Below are 13,636 nucleotides of genomic sequence, written 5' to 3'. Positions count from 1 at the left end.
TATTGTTTAAGAACATAGGTGCTTGTCGATGTGCACATTTAGATATACTATATATATTTAAAAATATATCTGCAAATGCACAGTTTGATATTGTATTTTTACAGTTGAGTGGTGGAAGGGGCCATGACTAACAAGAGAGACACCTTGAGTGAATCAAGATGCCGCTCCCCCAACAATGTTAATTGTTGCATCTACATATATGGTTTAAGCCATGCTATATATTTAGTTGTACTTATTTTAACAAAAGGTATTCAACCAAAGCCAGTATGCAAGGGGTTAAAGTTGGGAAGTATGGTAAAATCACAGTGTATAGATCTCAGGACTATTTGGAAACTTGTTTCCCTGTATAAAGTAATTGTTCCACGCAATCTAAGGCAATAAAATGTCTGTCATATTTTAGTTGTACTTTGGTTAAAAAAAGCTCAAAATTTGTGTTGTATTAATGTGTGTGAATGTATTTATTAGTACAGTTGCACTAAAGAACATATTACTGGGCCACTTTCATATTCACTGCCATGCACGTATAATATATATAGCTCACATTTACTCTCATTGAAGTAGAGGTAATTTACACCTAGCACAATTATTTTCTTGCTATTAGGATAGATCAGTTTGCTTTAAACTTCAGAGCAAAGTTTTCCTCGATTCAGGGCAGAGCTTGCAGTCCTTTTCCAGCCCCCTCTCTTCCTACATAAGGCTGTGGGTTTCGTGAACTTAGCCGCACCTTAGAAAAAGAAATGAAAGAAAAACAAATTTCAATTTACTTTGCAATAGTGGACACTTTCACAGTGTGATGAAATAAATTCTGGTTATACCCAAACTGAGGATAACCAAATCGAGTAGCTATCCATGGATCACCTAATAGCTGTTTTCTATTAGTGATGTTGGCTTGTACCCATGTGGCTAATAGCTTGTGAAATCCCAGCAGTGAAGCATGACTTTTTGCTTGTATTGTTTTGTCAGCCAAAACTTCTAACCAGTAGCCCCATTCCTACTAGAGGAAAAGAGCTGAAAAAAACACATTGTGCCTACTGCTGATGCCATGAAATCTAAACTCTAAGGATGGCTCAGTGGCATTCGCAGCACATGGAGCCAGGAACTTTATGTAAATTACATTCGCAGCTGCCTGCAACACACTGTGCCCCACAGCTTTATGATTTATTGTTTAAGAATATCCCTGTTGAGATTGAAATCTGTGATATTTTTTTATTTTAGATGATTCAAGACACCTAGAATGGCTACACCCATTATCAAGGCACCCCTTTGATGATAAAGTGTTGGCTAGCAGGCCAAAAGCAACCTATTTAGAAATGTAATCTATTAAAAAGATTCTACGATACATTTGTCTTTGCTATTTATTCTTTTTAAGAGTTTGTCCAAGCTGGAACAAAGCCTGTCTCAGACAATGGAGAAACTGGAGAGGGAACAGAAAGAAGCTGCTGAACGACGAAAGCAAAATGAAATGCTGGTAAGGTTTGGTAAAGTGTGGTTAACGTTAGGCTGAGAGGCACACGTAAAGAGGTTTGTTTGTTTTCTTCAGGTGCATGGAGAAAAATCATCAAACTTAGTAGCCATAGAACATTCTTTCTGTGTTCTGTTGACCATTTCTACTGCAAGTGAGACTTCCTTGTTATGCCACTTCCTGAGTACCTGAGAATTGCCAAATCTTTTATTCTGTTAATTGTTGCCTGACATCGGCATCTTGCCAATCTGAATAGACAGATGCCAAGCCAAAAGTAGTGGTTTAGGCTGAGCTGCTATCCAGGCAGTTATCCATTTAGGGAGTCGGGGAAACAAACACCTCAGTGGTACAAATTCATTGTGTTTTCCAGTGTTGAGTAGCACTGGAAGTTAATATTGACTTAATGTGTACACTTCACATTGAATGAGCAGAAGCTGTGGTTTGGTACTGTGGTCACTAAATAAATGCAGAATTGCAGTGTTATGTGTCCTGAAATAGACTGAGTATTGTTTAAAGTGTTTAATCTATCAACCATCGGATGACCACTCCACATACGCAGTTGGAATGCCAGAATTTTAGAGGTGAAACTCTGATGACAACCCTATCTGAGAACTCCAGGGCCTTGTTTGTGTTTAAAGAGGAGGGAGTTGTCTAAATCATGTTTTCATGTCTTAGGAGAAAGAAAAGAGGATCCTAGTGCGTAGTCTGGAGTCGGAGAAGCAGCGTGAGCAGGCCCTGCAGTCTCAACTGGACGAAGCAGTCTCCGCACTTCAGCAAGAGCAGAAGCGTCTGGAGACTCTAAGAGCCACGCTGGAGGAGGAGCAAGAATCCTGGGCCCGAAAGGAGATGCAGCTGGACGAACGTTACCAGGGCCTGCAGGAGGAGTGTGAGCGACAGCTGGAGAGCGAGAAGGTGAGCTTGTATTGAAGTGAGTGGAGCTAAACGATTGAAGAAAGGTTAAAAATAAAAGCCTACATAAGGAGAGAGACCTCCTTTGGTTACCTGGAAAGTGAAGGTCTTTTAATAGAAAAGTAGGAAAACCAGCAAGAGAAGTGTATGACAGCTGGAGGGTCACAAGGGGAGGCTTGACTTCATTTTCTCAGCATAACCCTTGAAAATGGTGCCAGTTCACAAGAGGGAAATCAGACAACTGAGTGTTACAAAGTGATGGAATGGTATTGGTGGAGGATTTAGCTAGCCGGAAAGCAGATATGTCACCTGATCATAACCTAGGTGGGTTGATATCCCGAGGGATGGTACTAGAAGGTAACAGATGGAACTTCAAAAGAGGGAAGGTGAGACTGCCACTAATAGCTTATGGGAGGCAGTCTGGGATAGCTTTAACTCAAGAAATATAAACCATAATCAGAGGTGGAAAACCAAAAGAGCAACAACCTGAAGGGGGCATGGGAGAAATGCAAAACTACTGCTTAGTGGTAAGGTGAAACTGACAGCTACTGATGGGAAGGTTTGACTTTGTGCTGGTTTGATAGTATAAAGTAAAGGAGAGGTTGTTCCGAGAGCTGCCTAAGTGTGCACTAAATGGATTAGCCAGTTCCCTGATCATTGCAGGAGTGAAACTGTAATGAAGATGGCAGGCTGACTACCTAGGAATAGAGAGACGGTAAATAGACTCCACACATGACATGAAGATTCAAAAGAGAATGCAGACAGATTACCTAAGCACAAGTAGTGAGGAAACTGAATAGAGCTCAAGGAGAGTGTCAGAGCGGTGCAACGGAGAGGCTTTTGTCATCTAACCTGTGCACTCTCCTCCCAGGCTCGGTCCCAGAAGGATGCTCGACTGGCTCTGGATGCCAAGCAGACAGTGATGTCTGTCCAAGGACAGGTGCAGAAGCTGGAGAGTGAGTTGGATGCCACCCGCCGGGAGAGGGATAGCCTCCAAATGGATATTACTCTATTGAAGGTAAGTTATTTTTCCTTCTGGAGCAGTGCCCCTACTCCAGGGAACATTGGAGAAGGGAATCCTAGACGGTCTGTGGACTTGTCTGTTGTAGATCATTTTGTGGATACTGCTGAGGTAAAGTTCTCAGACTTGGTTTTGAATACTGTTCTTTCGTGTCTTAAGTATGGTGATACTCATAATTATACTAATGATGCCCACTTTCACGGCGTGCCTTTTTGTAGGATATTCTTACCTCTGTTCTGTATTGAAGTTAACACTGCTGAAGCTCCATGGAATTACTTTTTTTTTTCAATCCCTTAGGCCCGCCACGAGTCCCAGAGGATGAAGTTGGAGTCTGAACTCAAGGTGGCTCTGGAGCAGCAAGTTACAGAACGCTTGTCAGAGGTGCACGATGGCAATGCACGCCAGTTGGCATCCTTGCGTGAGCAACACAGGTACAAATACATGTGAAGTGTTTACACCCCTGTTGGAAACCGGGCAACCGGGTTAGCAGTCACCAGGTTCCCAGCACAATGGTAGCTTGGCTCGAGCGGTCGGGGGTCAGGCACCGTGTTAAGCGTACGTCACACCCTCACAATAACCATGCGTTCATCCGTTCCAAAAACGACACTACACCGTAAAAATTATGAAAGAAAGTAGTTTGTCTTTATCTTATTTTCTCTTAGTTGCAGGTTTCAAAACATACATACAAAACCATAAGACTTTTCTTGAAAATAGCAGGTCAAATAAATAATACCACAGTGGGGTTTCAATAAATAGGTTCAGGTCATAAATAAACACGGAATAAATATAGGTTCAATAAATACAGAGGGCAAATAAATACTGTCAGACAATAAATACAACGCCTTCAATAAATAATATAAGCAATCAATAACAATTGCAAATCAGATCACATTTATGAGGTAGTCTGGTTTTACTATGCCCAAGTACAGCTTGTGGTCATTTGGATGACATGGGGGGGTGTCCCACCTAGATTGGTCAAGGCTGGGCCTGAACTGAGGTAGAATAAGGGTAACCTACGGATCTGGCTCTCCCACAATACACAACCCCTCACAGAGGTCACTACACCAGTCTCAGTTCACCCCTGGCACTCCCAGGCTGGTTCTAACACCCCTCTAGCCCCTAGAATGGTCTTTTAGGGCTCCACAGGGCCTCAGATGCCCTTTCTACCACTTACTGCCTTTTTCACGATGATCGGCTCCGCTCGGCGCCGGGTCGACGTCGCTGGACGGCTCCGGTTCGATGTCGCGTCGATCTGTTCCACTTGACGCCGTGTCGATGCCGTCTGGCGGTTCCGGTTCGATGTCGCTGGGCGGCCTCGGTTCGATGTCGCGTCGATCGGCTTTACCTGACTCCGGGTCGGTGCCGTGAGGCGGCTCCGGATCGATGTCGCTGGGCGGCCTTGGCTCGATGTCGTGTTCCGGCGTCACAGGGTCACGGTCTCCCCGCTTCCGGGTGTCTCCGGAGTGCGACCTCCACTCCCGACCTCCGTCGGCTCCACCTCGGGTTCCGGCGACTCCGGAGTGCGATCTCCACTCCCGACCTCCTGCGCGCTTCACCTTGGTTTCCGGCGACTCCGGAGGGTGGACTTCACTCCCCCGTCGACGCCACACCTCGACCTCAGGTGACTTCCTACTCGACCTCCGGTGACTCTCCACGTCCTCCGTCGGCGCCCTCTCTCGACCTCTGGCGGCTCCGGGTACGACGTCTGCTTTCTGTCAGCGCCGCTTCTCCACCTCGGGCTCCAGGTCTCCAGGCTTCTCGACGTCAGGACTCCAGGAGGACACTGCTGTCCAGGTCAGGAACTTGCTGGTCTTCTTCTTTAAGGCCTCTTCACAATATTTAGGTCCTTAAGATGGTTTTTCTGGTCTTGGTCCCACACAGGGCTCTAGGCTGGGCTTGGTCAGTAGGGACTAGCATCAAGGGTGGGTTTCTGGACCCCACTCCAAGCACTGGTTTCCACCCCTGCTGCCTTACTCCGACCTCCTTCTGAACTGGTCCTCTCTCCTCTCTAGTCAGTTGCCAACTGCCAACGGCCAACTGCCAACCTGAGATGGCTTCCCAACATTCTAAACTGCCTCCCTCTATCCCAGGGTTCTAGAATGTTGCAGAAGGTTCTAGAAACCTCTAGTGTGTTCTGGTGATGTCACAGGTGACAATGGGTGGCCACCATTTTGTGTCTCAGGCCCTCAGACAGAAGTTCCAGGGGTAGGGAAAATGGCTCCCTGACCCTGCATCAACACTAAAAAGTCTGGTGGTTCCCAAAAAGGAAAAATTATAACAGGGTTTAAGGCAAAAGTGGGACAAAATAAATAATGATGAGGAGGGACCACCCAAAGGGCTGACAGGTCTAACAACCCCATTGAAGTATTTGTTTGGTATGTTGTTGTATGGGGTATTAGTGGTGCTTGTTCCTCAGAAAGTGCTCCTCCTAATTGCTTTGAGGGCTTAGCCGGGTTTACTAAATTGAATAGCCACGGCATCATGAAGCTAATCCGCCTAGTCCCGAGGGAATTTCAGAGCTGCCTTCACCTATGCAATAAGCAGTTCTTCAAGGTTTTAGGAGGGAAGAGTGGTAAGGATTGAGCACAGAAACAGACACTGGAGCTGCAGTACACTGAGAGCACTATCTCAGGGAAATATAGTTGACAATTTGGCACTGCAGGACTGAACAAACAGAAACCAATTTCACAAAGACTGATTTCTCATTTTCTGCAAAGAAAAAAGCCAGACTCTTTAATGTTATTTAAAGCCAGGCTATATCTGCAATCCCTTTGCCCTCCATCTGTAGCATCTGCTGCCACATGCTTGCCCTTTGTAGCAAAGGAAACAGAGCCCTGTCTTAAAGACTGTTTCAGATTGAATCTATCACTTTATAAAATCTCTGAGATGTAGTCAAGCGAATACCATGTGAGCGCTGATCCAGGTTGGCGTGAGAGGGAAAAACTGATCCGGTGGAAAGAAAGGCACCTGTGATCTGGAACATGTATCGATCAAGACTGTGCTGATTCTTCTCCAATTAAGAATGCGCTCAAGATGCACAATTGTAAAGAACTCTGCATCATGACAAGGTAACAGTCCACCTCCGCTTTCAGAATGCAGCTTCCTTTCCAGTCATTGACTATGTTTTCCTTTGACTGTACAGTGCCCTGCTGCTTGTCTAGATATGCTTTATACAAATACCACATAAATACATATACATAAGGAAGAAAATTGGAAAGTTTGATGTCCTTAAAGGATATGCCAGTTAGAAGCACTGATCCACTAAATCCTATTGTCTGTTTACAAGGAAGTACAAGCAAAGCACACTCACATGTGAGCAAATTATATCAAACCTAGATATCTGTCAAAAAGGGTGGCCAGAGATGGATGTCCATCACAAGGAGAATATTTTGGTGTCTTTTAAAGGCAGTTTGGGAAGTGGATACCTGGAATTTGGAGAAGGGTGCTGGAGAATGAGGTGGTATAACCATGCTAAATTTGTATTGGGTAATGTGGAGGATCTGTACCACATTCTGGGCACCTACAACACCATTTTATAAATTGACCTAGAAACAATGCGTAGCAAAACATTTAGGATATATGGTCAAATCCTCACAATTCAATTTCACTATGGAATGACCCTATCCTCTTGTTTCAACACAAGTAAAGATACTCCTCTGGTAGCTATTTCTTTTGCAAATTTTGAGGCGCAGATGAATGTCTCAACATTCCGCTTTCTTCAGCAGAAATGTGCATATCTGCGATTTCTATGATTAGTATCCCCAACAGCACTTTGCAATGTAGCCTGTTTTGTGACCTTGTGTCATAGGCCCTGTTAGTCAGCCTCTACAAGATCTCGTCCTAGCCAAGAGAGCCTAGGCATGTTCCGAAGATCCCATTTGCTGAGATCCCTCTGCTTTAGTAACTAAGTTATCTGACACATTAAATGCTTGCCATTTCTTCAGCTCCACTAATCAATCACATCTAAAGATTGGAGCAGTTGGGTTAGAAAATGCCTGCACAAGTAGCACTTTACCTCTGCATGTGTCGGTCTTCAACCACCCTGTAGGCTGTTATGATCAGTTTTCCTACAATACATTGGAAAAAATTCAGCCAACCCCAGCTTCTTCTGTAAAGCTTCAAGTATTGACGAGTGTTTATAGAAATCGTAGTGGTCTATAGCCACTCATTGCCGCCATTTCTCTCACAGCAGGTTAAGCTGCCAGAAAATGTCTTTAATACTCTTGTCTGTAGGATTGAAGGCCCCAACGTAAGAATAACCTTTTTTATGTCAATAGCATTAGCCTTTGGCTTCAAGTTCTCTCTGAGAGTCTTACAAGTGCATGGTGCTTGTAGCTGCTCTGTACCGAAGGAAAAGTTTTTTTGTTTTTGTTTTTTCCTGTCTTCCAGATGACATTAGCCTATAAAGTATAGCACATGGAAGGGTGTTAAACAACTTGGCACAATGGCATTTTATTAGATGGGAATTCATGAAGTGGGTAAAGTCATTACCAAACATTTTTTTTTTTTTTTTTTTACATCTGAGTGATGATTTTCTCTTTCCAAACAGTTTCCTAATTCTACACCTGAAGAGCCTTCTGCTCCTCCCTTAGGAGTAGTGTCTAATAACAAGGACAGTACTTAAGTGGTAGTAACCTGCATTTTTCGGATTTCAAATGCTGGGTTGCATGCACTTATGACTGCTTTAAAAGCGTTGTGCCTGTCTTGTAGCACCAAACTTTAGGGAATGGGGGCAAAAAAGTATTATCGACATTAAAAAAATATGCAAATCTCCATGTGCTCTGTGTTCACAATAGAACGGATCATCCCTTTTTGTGTAGCAGGATGCATTTTTAACAATTGTATAAAGCTGTTTTAATACTGGCCACACCCTCCTGCTCTGATTGGCCTTCCTTCCAGCTTGCCAGCTAATGGATCAAATCAACACACAACATTGATGTACTACATTGGAAACACTATTTTCCAGAAAAGCTCACACACTGACATTGGACTCCCAAAAAAAGGAACTTCTCTGAAAGCATGTGTTTACGGAGGTAGTGGGTGCAGAGGGAAGTAAGGCCGTTGCTAAGCATGATGGCTTCGGAAGAATAGGAATGACTTGTAAATTCAGACATTTAACAATATAATTTTTAAGTCCTAGGCTTTTCTTGAATTAGATTAGTTGGTTAACAGCAGATATCTCAAGATACTTAAAGCAGGTTCCTATGACTGGAATCTCATGATATGGTCCGTTTCCTTGGTTAAAGACATTAATTTACCCTGCTTTCCGAGTTTCTTGATCTACAGAGTGATTTAGAAGTTCAAAACCTCTTGTTCAACCCCACTAGTTGTAGTACCCTGGCATCCTATCATTTCCCCACAAACCTTTTTCAATGCTTCCATGTAGACGAGGGGTTGGGATGAGATATACGTCACAGTCTAACGTCCTTGGCATAGGCAACCTTGCATTTGAAGTCCTTTTGTATGGAAACTTGAATATGTCTCATGTTTGTATATAAATATTGAAGCAAACTAGCAGTCTATAACAGAACATTACTCTCAAGTGGACCAGATTATGCATCTGTTACCCTCTTGCGGGTCTAGAGAAAGCAGTTCTCCATCTTCATTGATGTCAACCTTGCTCATCTTCATGTACATCAAAAAATATTATGGTTTCTGACAGGTTTATATTGAGTGGAGGATCTTTGGCAAGGGCAGGGCATTGTGTGTTGCAGTTAATTGGCCTTTAAAGGCTACATCTATTTCTCTCTGCGGTTTCTTTTTATTTTTTATATTGTTTATTTTTTATATTTTCTGATTCAGACTTCTAACTACAGATTCCTCACCTTTTCAATATTCCCCATGCATCAGACTGGATCCAGAAACTTATTTTGTAGTACCTCTGTGCACCAGAAAGTGATGATGTTTGGCTCCTCACTGACACTGTTCCACTCCGGCAGTTACGTATGGGGCCTATAGAGGCACCACTCCTGCTTGCTGACATCAGTTCTTTTCTTTCCACGCCTCTACATGAAAATCCAGTTTCTCTCATGGACTTTTGTTTTGTGAAATTATCTACAGTATTTAGGGATGTCACCCCATAAGACAGGTTTTAGGCCCTCTAGGGACTGTCGCAGACAGATTTCTGTGACCGGTCCTCCCTGCTGTGTCAGGGGCTGAGCCACAACTGCGGGTACTGCATGTTGATGAACCCGAAGGGCATTGGGGAACCTTTGTTGTGAAGCACATGACGCAGCGCCGGGACGGATCCAAGTCCCGACCCATGCCGAAGATTCGTTCAAGCTCCAAGAGTCTACTGAGCCACTCTCTAGTCCAGTCTTTGTCTTGCTTCAAATTCTCGGGTAAACACAAAAAACATAAGAAGTTGAAGCAGATTTCTACTTCTTCGGGCCATTCCCACTCCTGATGAAGACCATGGGAGGCGATAACAATCCTGTTCTTGATTCAGACGTCGGCCAACTTTGGAGCATGTTCTGCACTTGGTTCCGACACAACCAGAGTTTCCGGGGTCTTTAGCCAGGCTGTGCCAAATCAAAGAGATTTGCTCAACTAAATTCTGGCCCCTTGAAAGGCCTTCCATCTAGGTTATCTCTGACAGGTTCGCCTTCAGCAACAGTTGGACCCTCAGTGCTGATCCAATTTCCAGTCCAAGAAAGACTCCGCCCTCTGCGCCCATACCCAATCCATGCCTTGGCACAGTGACGCTGATCTCAACTCTGTCACCAGTAGGGGTGGCCCCAATTTGTCCTTTCTTATACTAGCTTGGCATTGGTCCAAATTTGACCGGTGTCTCAACAAAATAACTAAAATTTCTGCTCTCGCCTTACCACCAGGCAGGTGACAGTTTCTGCATTCACTTTTTGGCACTGATTCAGATAACGATCCTTATCAGGTTGATTACTTTGCTCAGCCTTGTGCCGACAATATTTGGTATCTACAAGCACCTACAGTATGCTAGTGGACCTGACACCTCCCTGGAGTCTTCCATTTTTTTTTTTTCCTCCTGACCCGGCCTTTGAAGAATCTGCGTGATGGTTATGCGTAGAGCAACTGAGGTCCTTGACCTCCAGCTTTCCACTATGGAAGTGAAAAACAGTATCCTGATGGAAGCACTTCAGCTTACGCAGACTGATTCTGAGCCTCCCCTACCTTTTAATGAGGCCTTGATTGATGCCCTCAGGGGCTTGTACCAGCTCTTCAATTCACCAGCAAGTTTTGCATCGTGAATCTTTTCTGGATTCACTATGCTGTGCATTATTCCGCCATCTAGTAATTGGGTCCTGAATTGTAGTGTTTTTTGTTTTTTTTTGTTTTTTTTTCGTGGCCTGGTGGGCATCGACATACCACCATTTGGTGTCCTTCTGTGATGTCGACGTGCTTCCTCTGGAAGCTCCCACCATTGGTCGCCATCTTCAGATTCTTTTTTTCCACCGTTGGGTCTGGATCGAGACAGGAGGAGCTCCAGAACTTTCGAGAGAAGAATCCACGAGAATTGGCTACAAAACAGGAAAAAAACGTATCGACACACCGGCCTTTGAGGTGGTGAACGGGGACGCAGAGAAGGAGAAAAATCATCGAACCTTCGACGGCCAATGAAGAAGGCGCACACGGGGCTCCCTGGGTGCTGTAATGGACAAGACACCATTCAAGTTCTGCGACAATTGCCACCACAAGTACGCACAGAAGGAGCAGCACCCGGTCTGTAACCTTTGTCTGGTGCTCGACCACCGCTCCGAAGATTGCAACGCGTGCTTGGCATTCACCCCAAAGACCTTGAAGGTGAGGAAGAGGCAAAGAGCGAATTACAGTATGCAGGGTCAAGGGTCACCACCTTCGCTTCAAGACCTGGACAACGTCGCTGAAGGGCACGAGGGTAAGGAGGATGCGCACGTCCAAGTCGGCAACACCGAAAAGAGCACTCGAAAGGATGTAAGAGAGACAGCGACCCCTAAACAGTCGACCGAGCCCCAAAAGGGTGACTCTAAGTCCTCAAAAACAGTCCCGGCGTCGAAACATTCGGCGACCGCGAGCTCGTCTAAGGACAAACAGTCCGTCGGTTCCTTTGCCAAGGACTCCCAGACGGCGAAAACCCACGCTAAGACGAAGTCGTTGAAGAGTAGTCAAGAAAAAGACTTCTCGACGTCCAAGAAAGAGCGTAAAGCAAGTTTTGACGTCATTGTCGACAAGTGCCAAGAGAAAGCCAGAAAATATCGACGCCGAAGCACAAGCATCTGAGCTTGAGAAGAAAAGGAAGAGGCTCGAAGCTGAAATGGCAAGCATCTTGCAGCGCAAGAAAGATTTCGACGAGACAATGAGGCAATTCAAGATCCCGCCGAAGACCTCGACACTACCCGAAAAAGACCTCGAGGAACTACAGGTTCCTACGACCCCAGAGCCAGCTGACGAAGGAGAGGGAGAAGAATACTACTTCGAAGCCGAGGTAGAAGAAGAGGACCAAACCTATCGCGGTACGGCAACCTCGGAGACACAAGACAAGCAGTGGCAAGATCTCGATGCCGACTCGACACAGGAAGGGATAGACTCGTACCCTTCGAGGCCCTCACCCCACGACAACATCAGGATGTACAATTGGGTGTTAAAGAAGGCGGCAGACACCTATGTAGTGCAGCAAGGGGAGGAAAAGTCACAGTCCTGCTTCCTCCTAGAGACCTTGCTGCCCACGCAGACAAGAAGCCAATTCCTGCCCATGTTCCCAAGTGTGCTGGACCAGGTAAAGGAAGCCTTTAAGGAACCTGCCACATCCAAGGCAGTAACACCAAGGGTAGAGAAAAAAAACAAACACTTCTCCAAGGACCCAATGTATATCAGAGGCTCAGTGCCTGATGACTCTACAATAGCTTCCACAGCCAGAAAAAGGGCTAATGTACCCACTAACGTGGGCCCACCACCAGACAAGGAGAGCAAAAGAATGGATCTCACAGGAAGAAGATGGAACGAAGTGCCAACATTCAGTGGCGCATAGCAAATTCTAATGCACTAATCGATAGGCATCAATACCAGCACTGGGATGAAGTAAGCGAACTGCTGACACAGCCAGACCAGTTCCAGAGAAGGGCAGCACACTTGGTGGAAGAGGGGAAGAACATGGCTAATACATGTTTGAAATCGGCCCTAGATGCTGCAGAGACATCAAGCAGGCAAATGATGATCGGGGTTACGGAGAGAAGACACGCCTGGCTAAGAATCTCACGTTTCAAACCAGAGGTGCTGAGTAATATCTTGAACACACCGTTCTATGGGCAACAACTGTTCGGAACAGCTGTTGCCGAAAAGCTAACTCAGCTGAAGAAGGCAAATGAAACTGCAAGGTCCAATTCAGAGGTATGCGTAGAAGGACACCACGGAGACCAGCCGCAGGGCAAACCACCAGCCTCACACTAGACCTTTCAGCAGGGTTACCAAGGAGGGAACCAGGGCCAACGGCAATACCAACAGAGGAGGCACTCCTTTCGAGGGTGCACTTGAGAAAGAGGTCAACAGCAAAGAGGGGGGCAGTATCCCACCTCCAAGTGACTGCACTACAACCTTGGTGCACACTCTAACAAGATCTCAGAGGGCGCAACAACAAATACACGTACAAAAACATCCGGTCCCAGACAACAAAAAATACCTCCAACATGCAACACCAGTGGGAGGCAGAATAGCTAGCAAACTTGTATACTTCTTCCAGGAGTGGAAGAGGATTACATCCGACAAATGGATACTAAACATAATACAATACGGATACTGCATAGAACTGGCAAAACAACCACCATGCAGAAGACCAAAGAACAAGGTTCATTTAAAAAAAGAGCAGTCTCATTTGCTCGAAGAAGCACAAGAACTTCTACACAAAAGGGCCATAGACAGGGTGTCTTACAAGGAAAGGAACAAGAGGATGTATTCAACGTACTTTCTCACACAAAAGGTGGACGGAACATTAAGACCTATACTAGAATTAAGGTTCCTAAACAAGTTCATAAAGACTCAAAAATTCTAAATGACATCCTTACAAGAAGTAATACCTCAGATACAGGTATGGGACTACATGGCAACTATGGAGCTAAAGGACGCTAACTTGCACATTCCCGTGAACAACAGACACAAAAACCTACTCCGATTCGTAATCAACAAAACGCACGACCAATTCACGATGCTAGCATTCGGACTCCAGTCGGCACCAGGAGTCTTCACAAAATGCAGAGCAGCAGTAGCAGCCGACCTAAGAAGGCAGGGAATCCACG

The 13,636-nt window shown here is 45.2% G+C and overlaps 1 protein-coding gene across 4 annotated transcripts in view; it reads left to right on the top strand.

Annotated features, from left to right (window-relative positions):
• The window catches only part of CNTROB (centrobin, centriole duplication and spindle assembly protein), a 303,393-nt gene that overhangs the window by 83,416 nt on the left and 206,341 nt on the right, over window positions 1-13,636 (top strand). For all 4 annotated transcript variants that reach the window (XM_085636906.1, XM_085636903.1, XM_085636904.1 and 1 more), the window contains exons 8-11: window positions 1,370-1,468; window positions 2,138-2,374; window positions 3,243-3,389; window positions 3,690-3,823. In XM_085636906.1, the coding sequence (XP_085493032.1) occupies window positions 1,370-1,468; window positions 2,138-2,374; window positions 3,243-3,389; window positions 3,690-3,823 (617 nt within the window). The remainder of the gene's footprint in view (window positions 1-1,369; window positions 1,469-2,137; window positions 2,375-3,242; window positions 3,390-3,689; window positions 3,824-13,636) is intronic.

This window comes from Triturus cristatus, chromosome 12 (assembly GCF_964204655.1).
Source record: "Triturus cristatus chromosome 12, aTriCri1.1, whole genome shotgun sequence".
NCBI classification, from domain to species: domain Eukaryota; kingdom Metazoa; phylum Chordata; class Amphibia; order Caudata; family Salamandridae; genus Triturus; species Triturus cristatus.
Note: the sequence above shows the minus strand (reverse complement) of the source record. Positions and strands in the feature narration are given on the sequence as shown.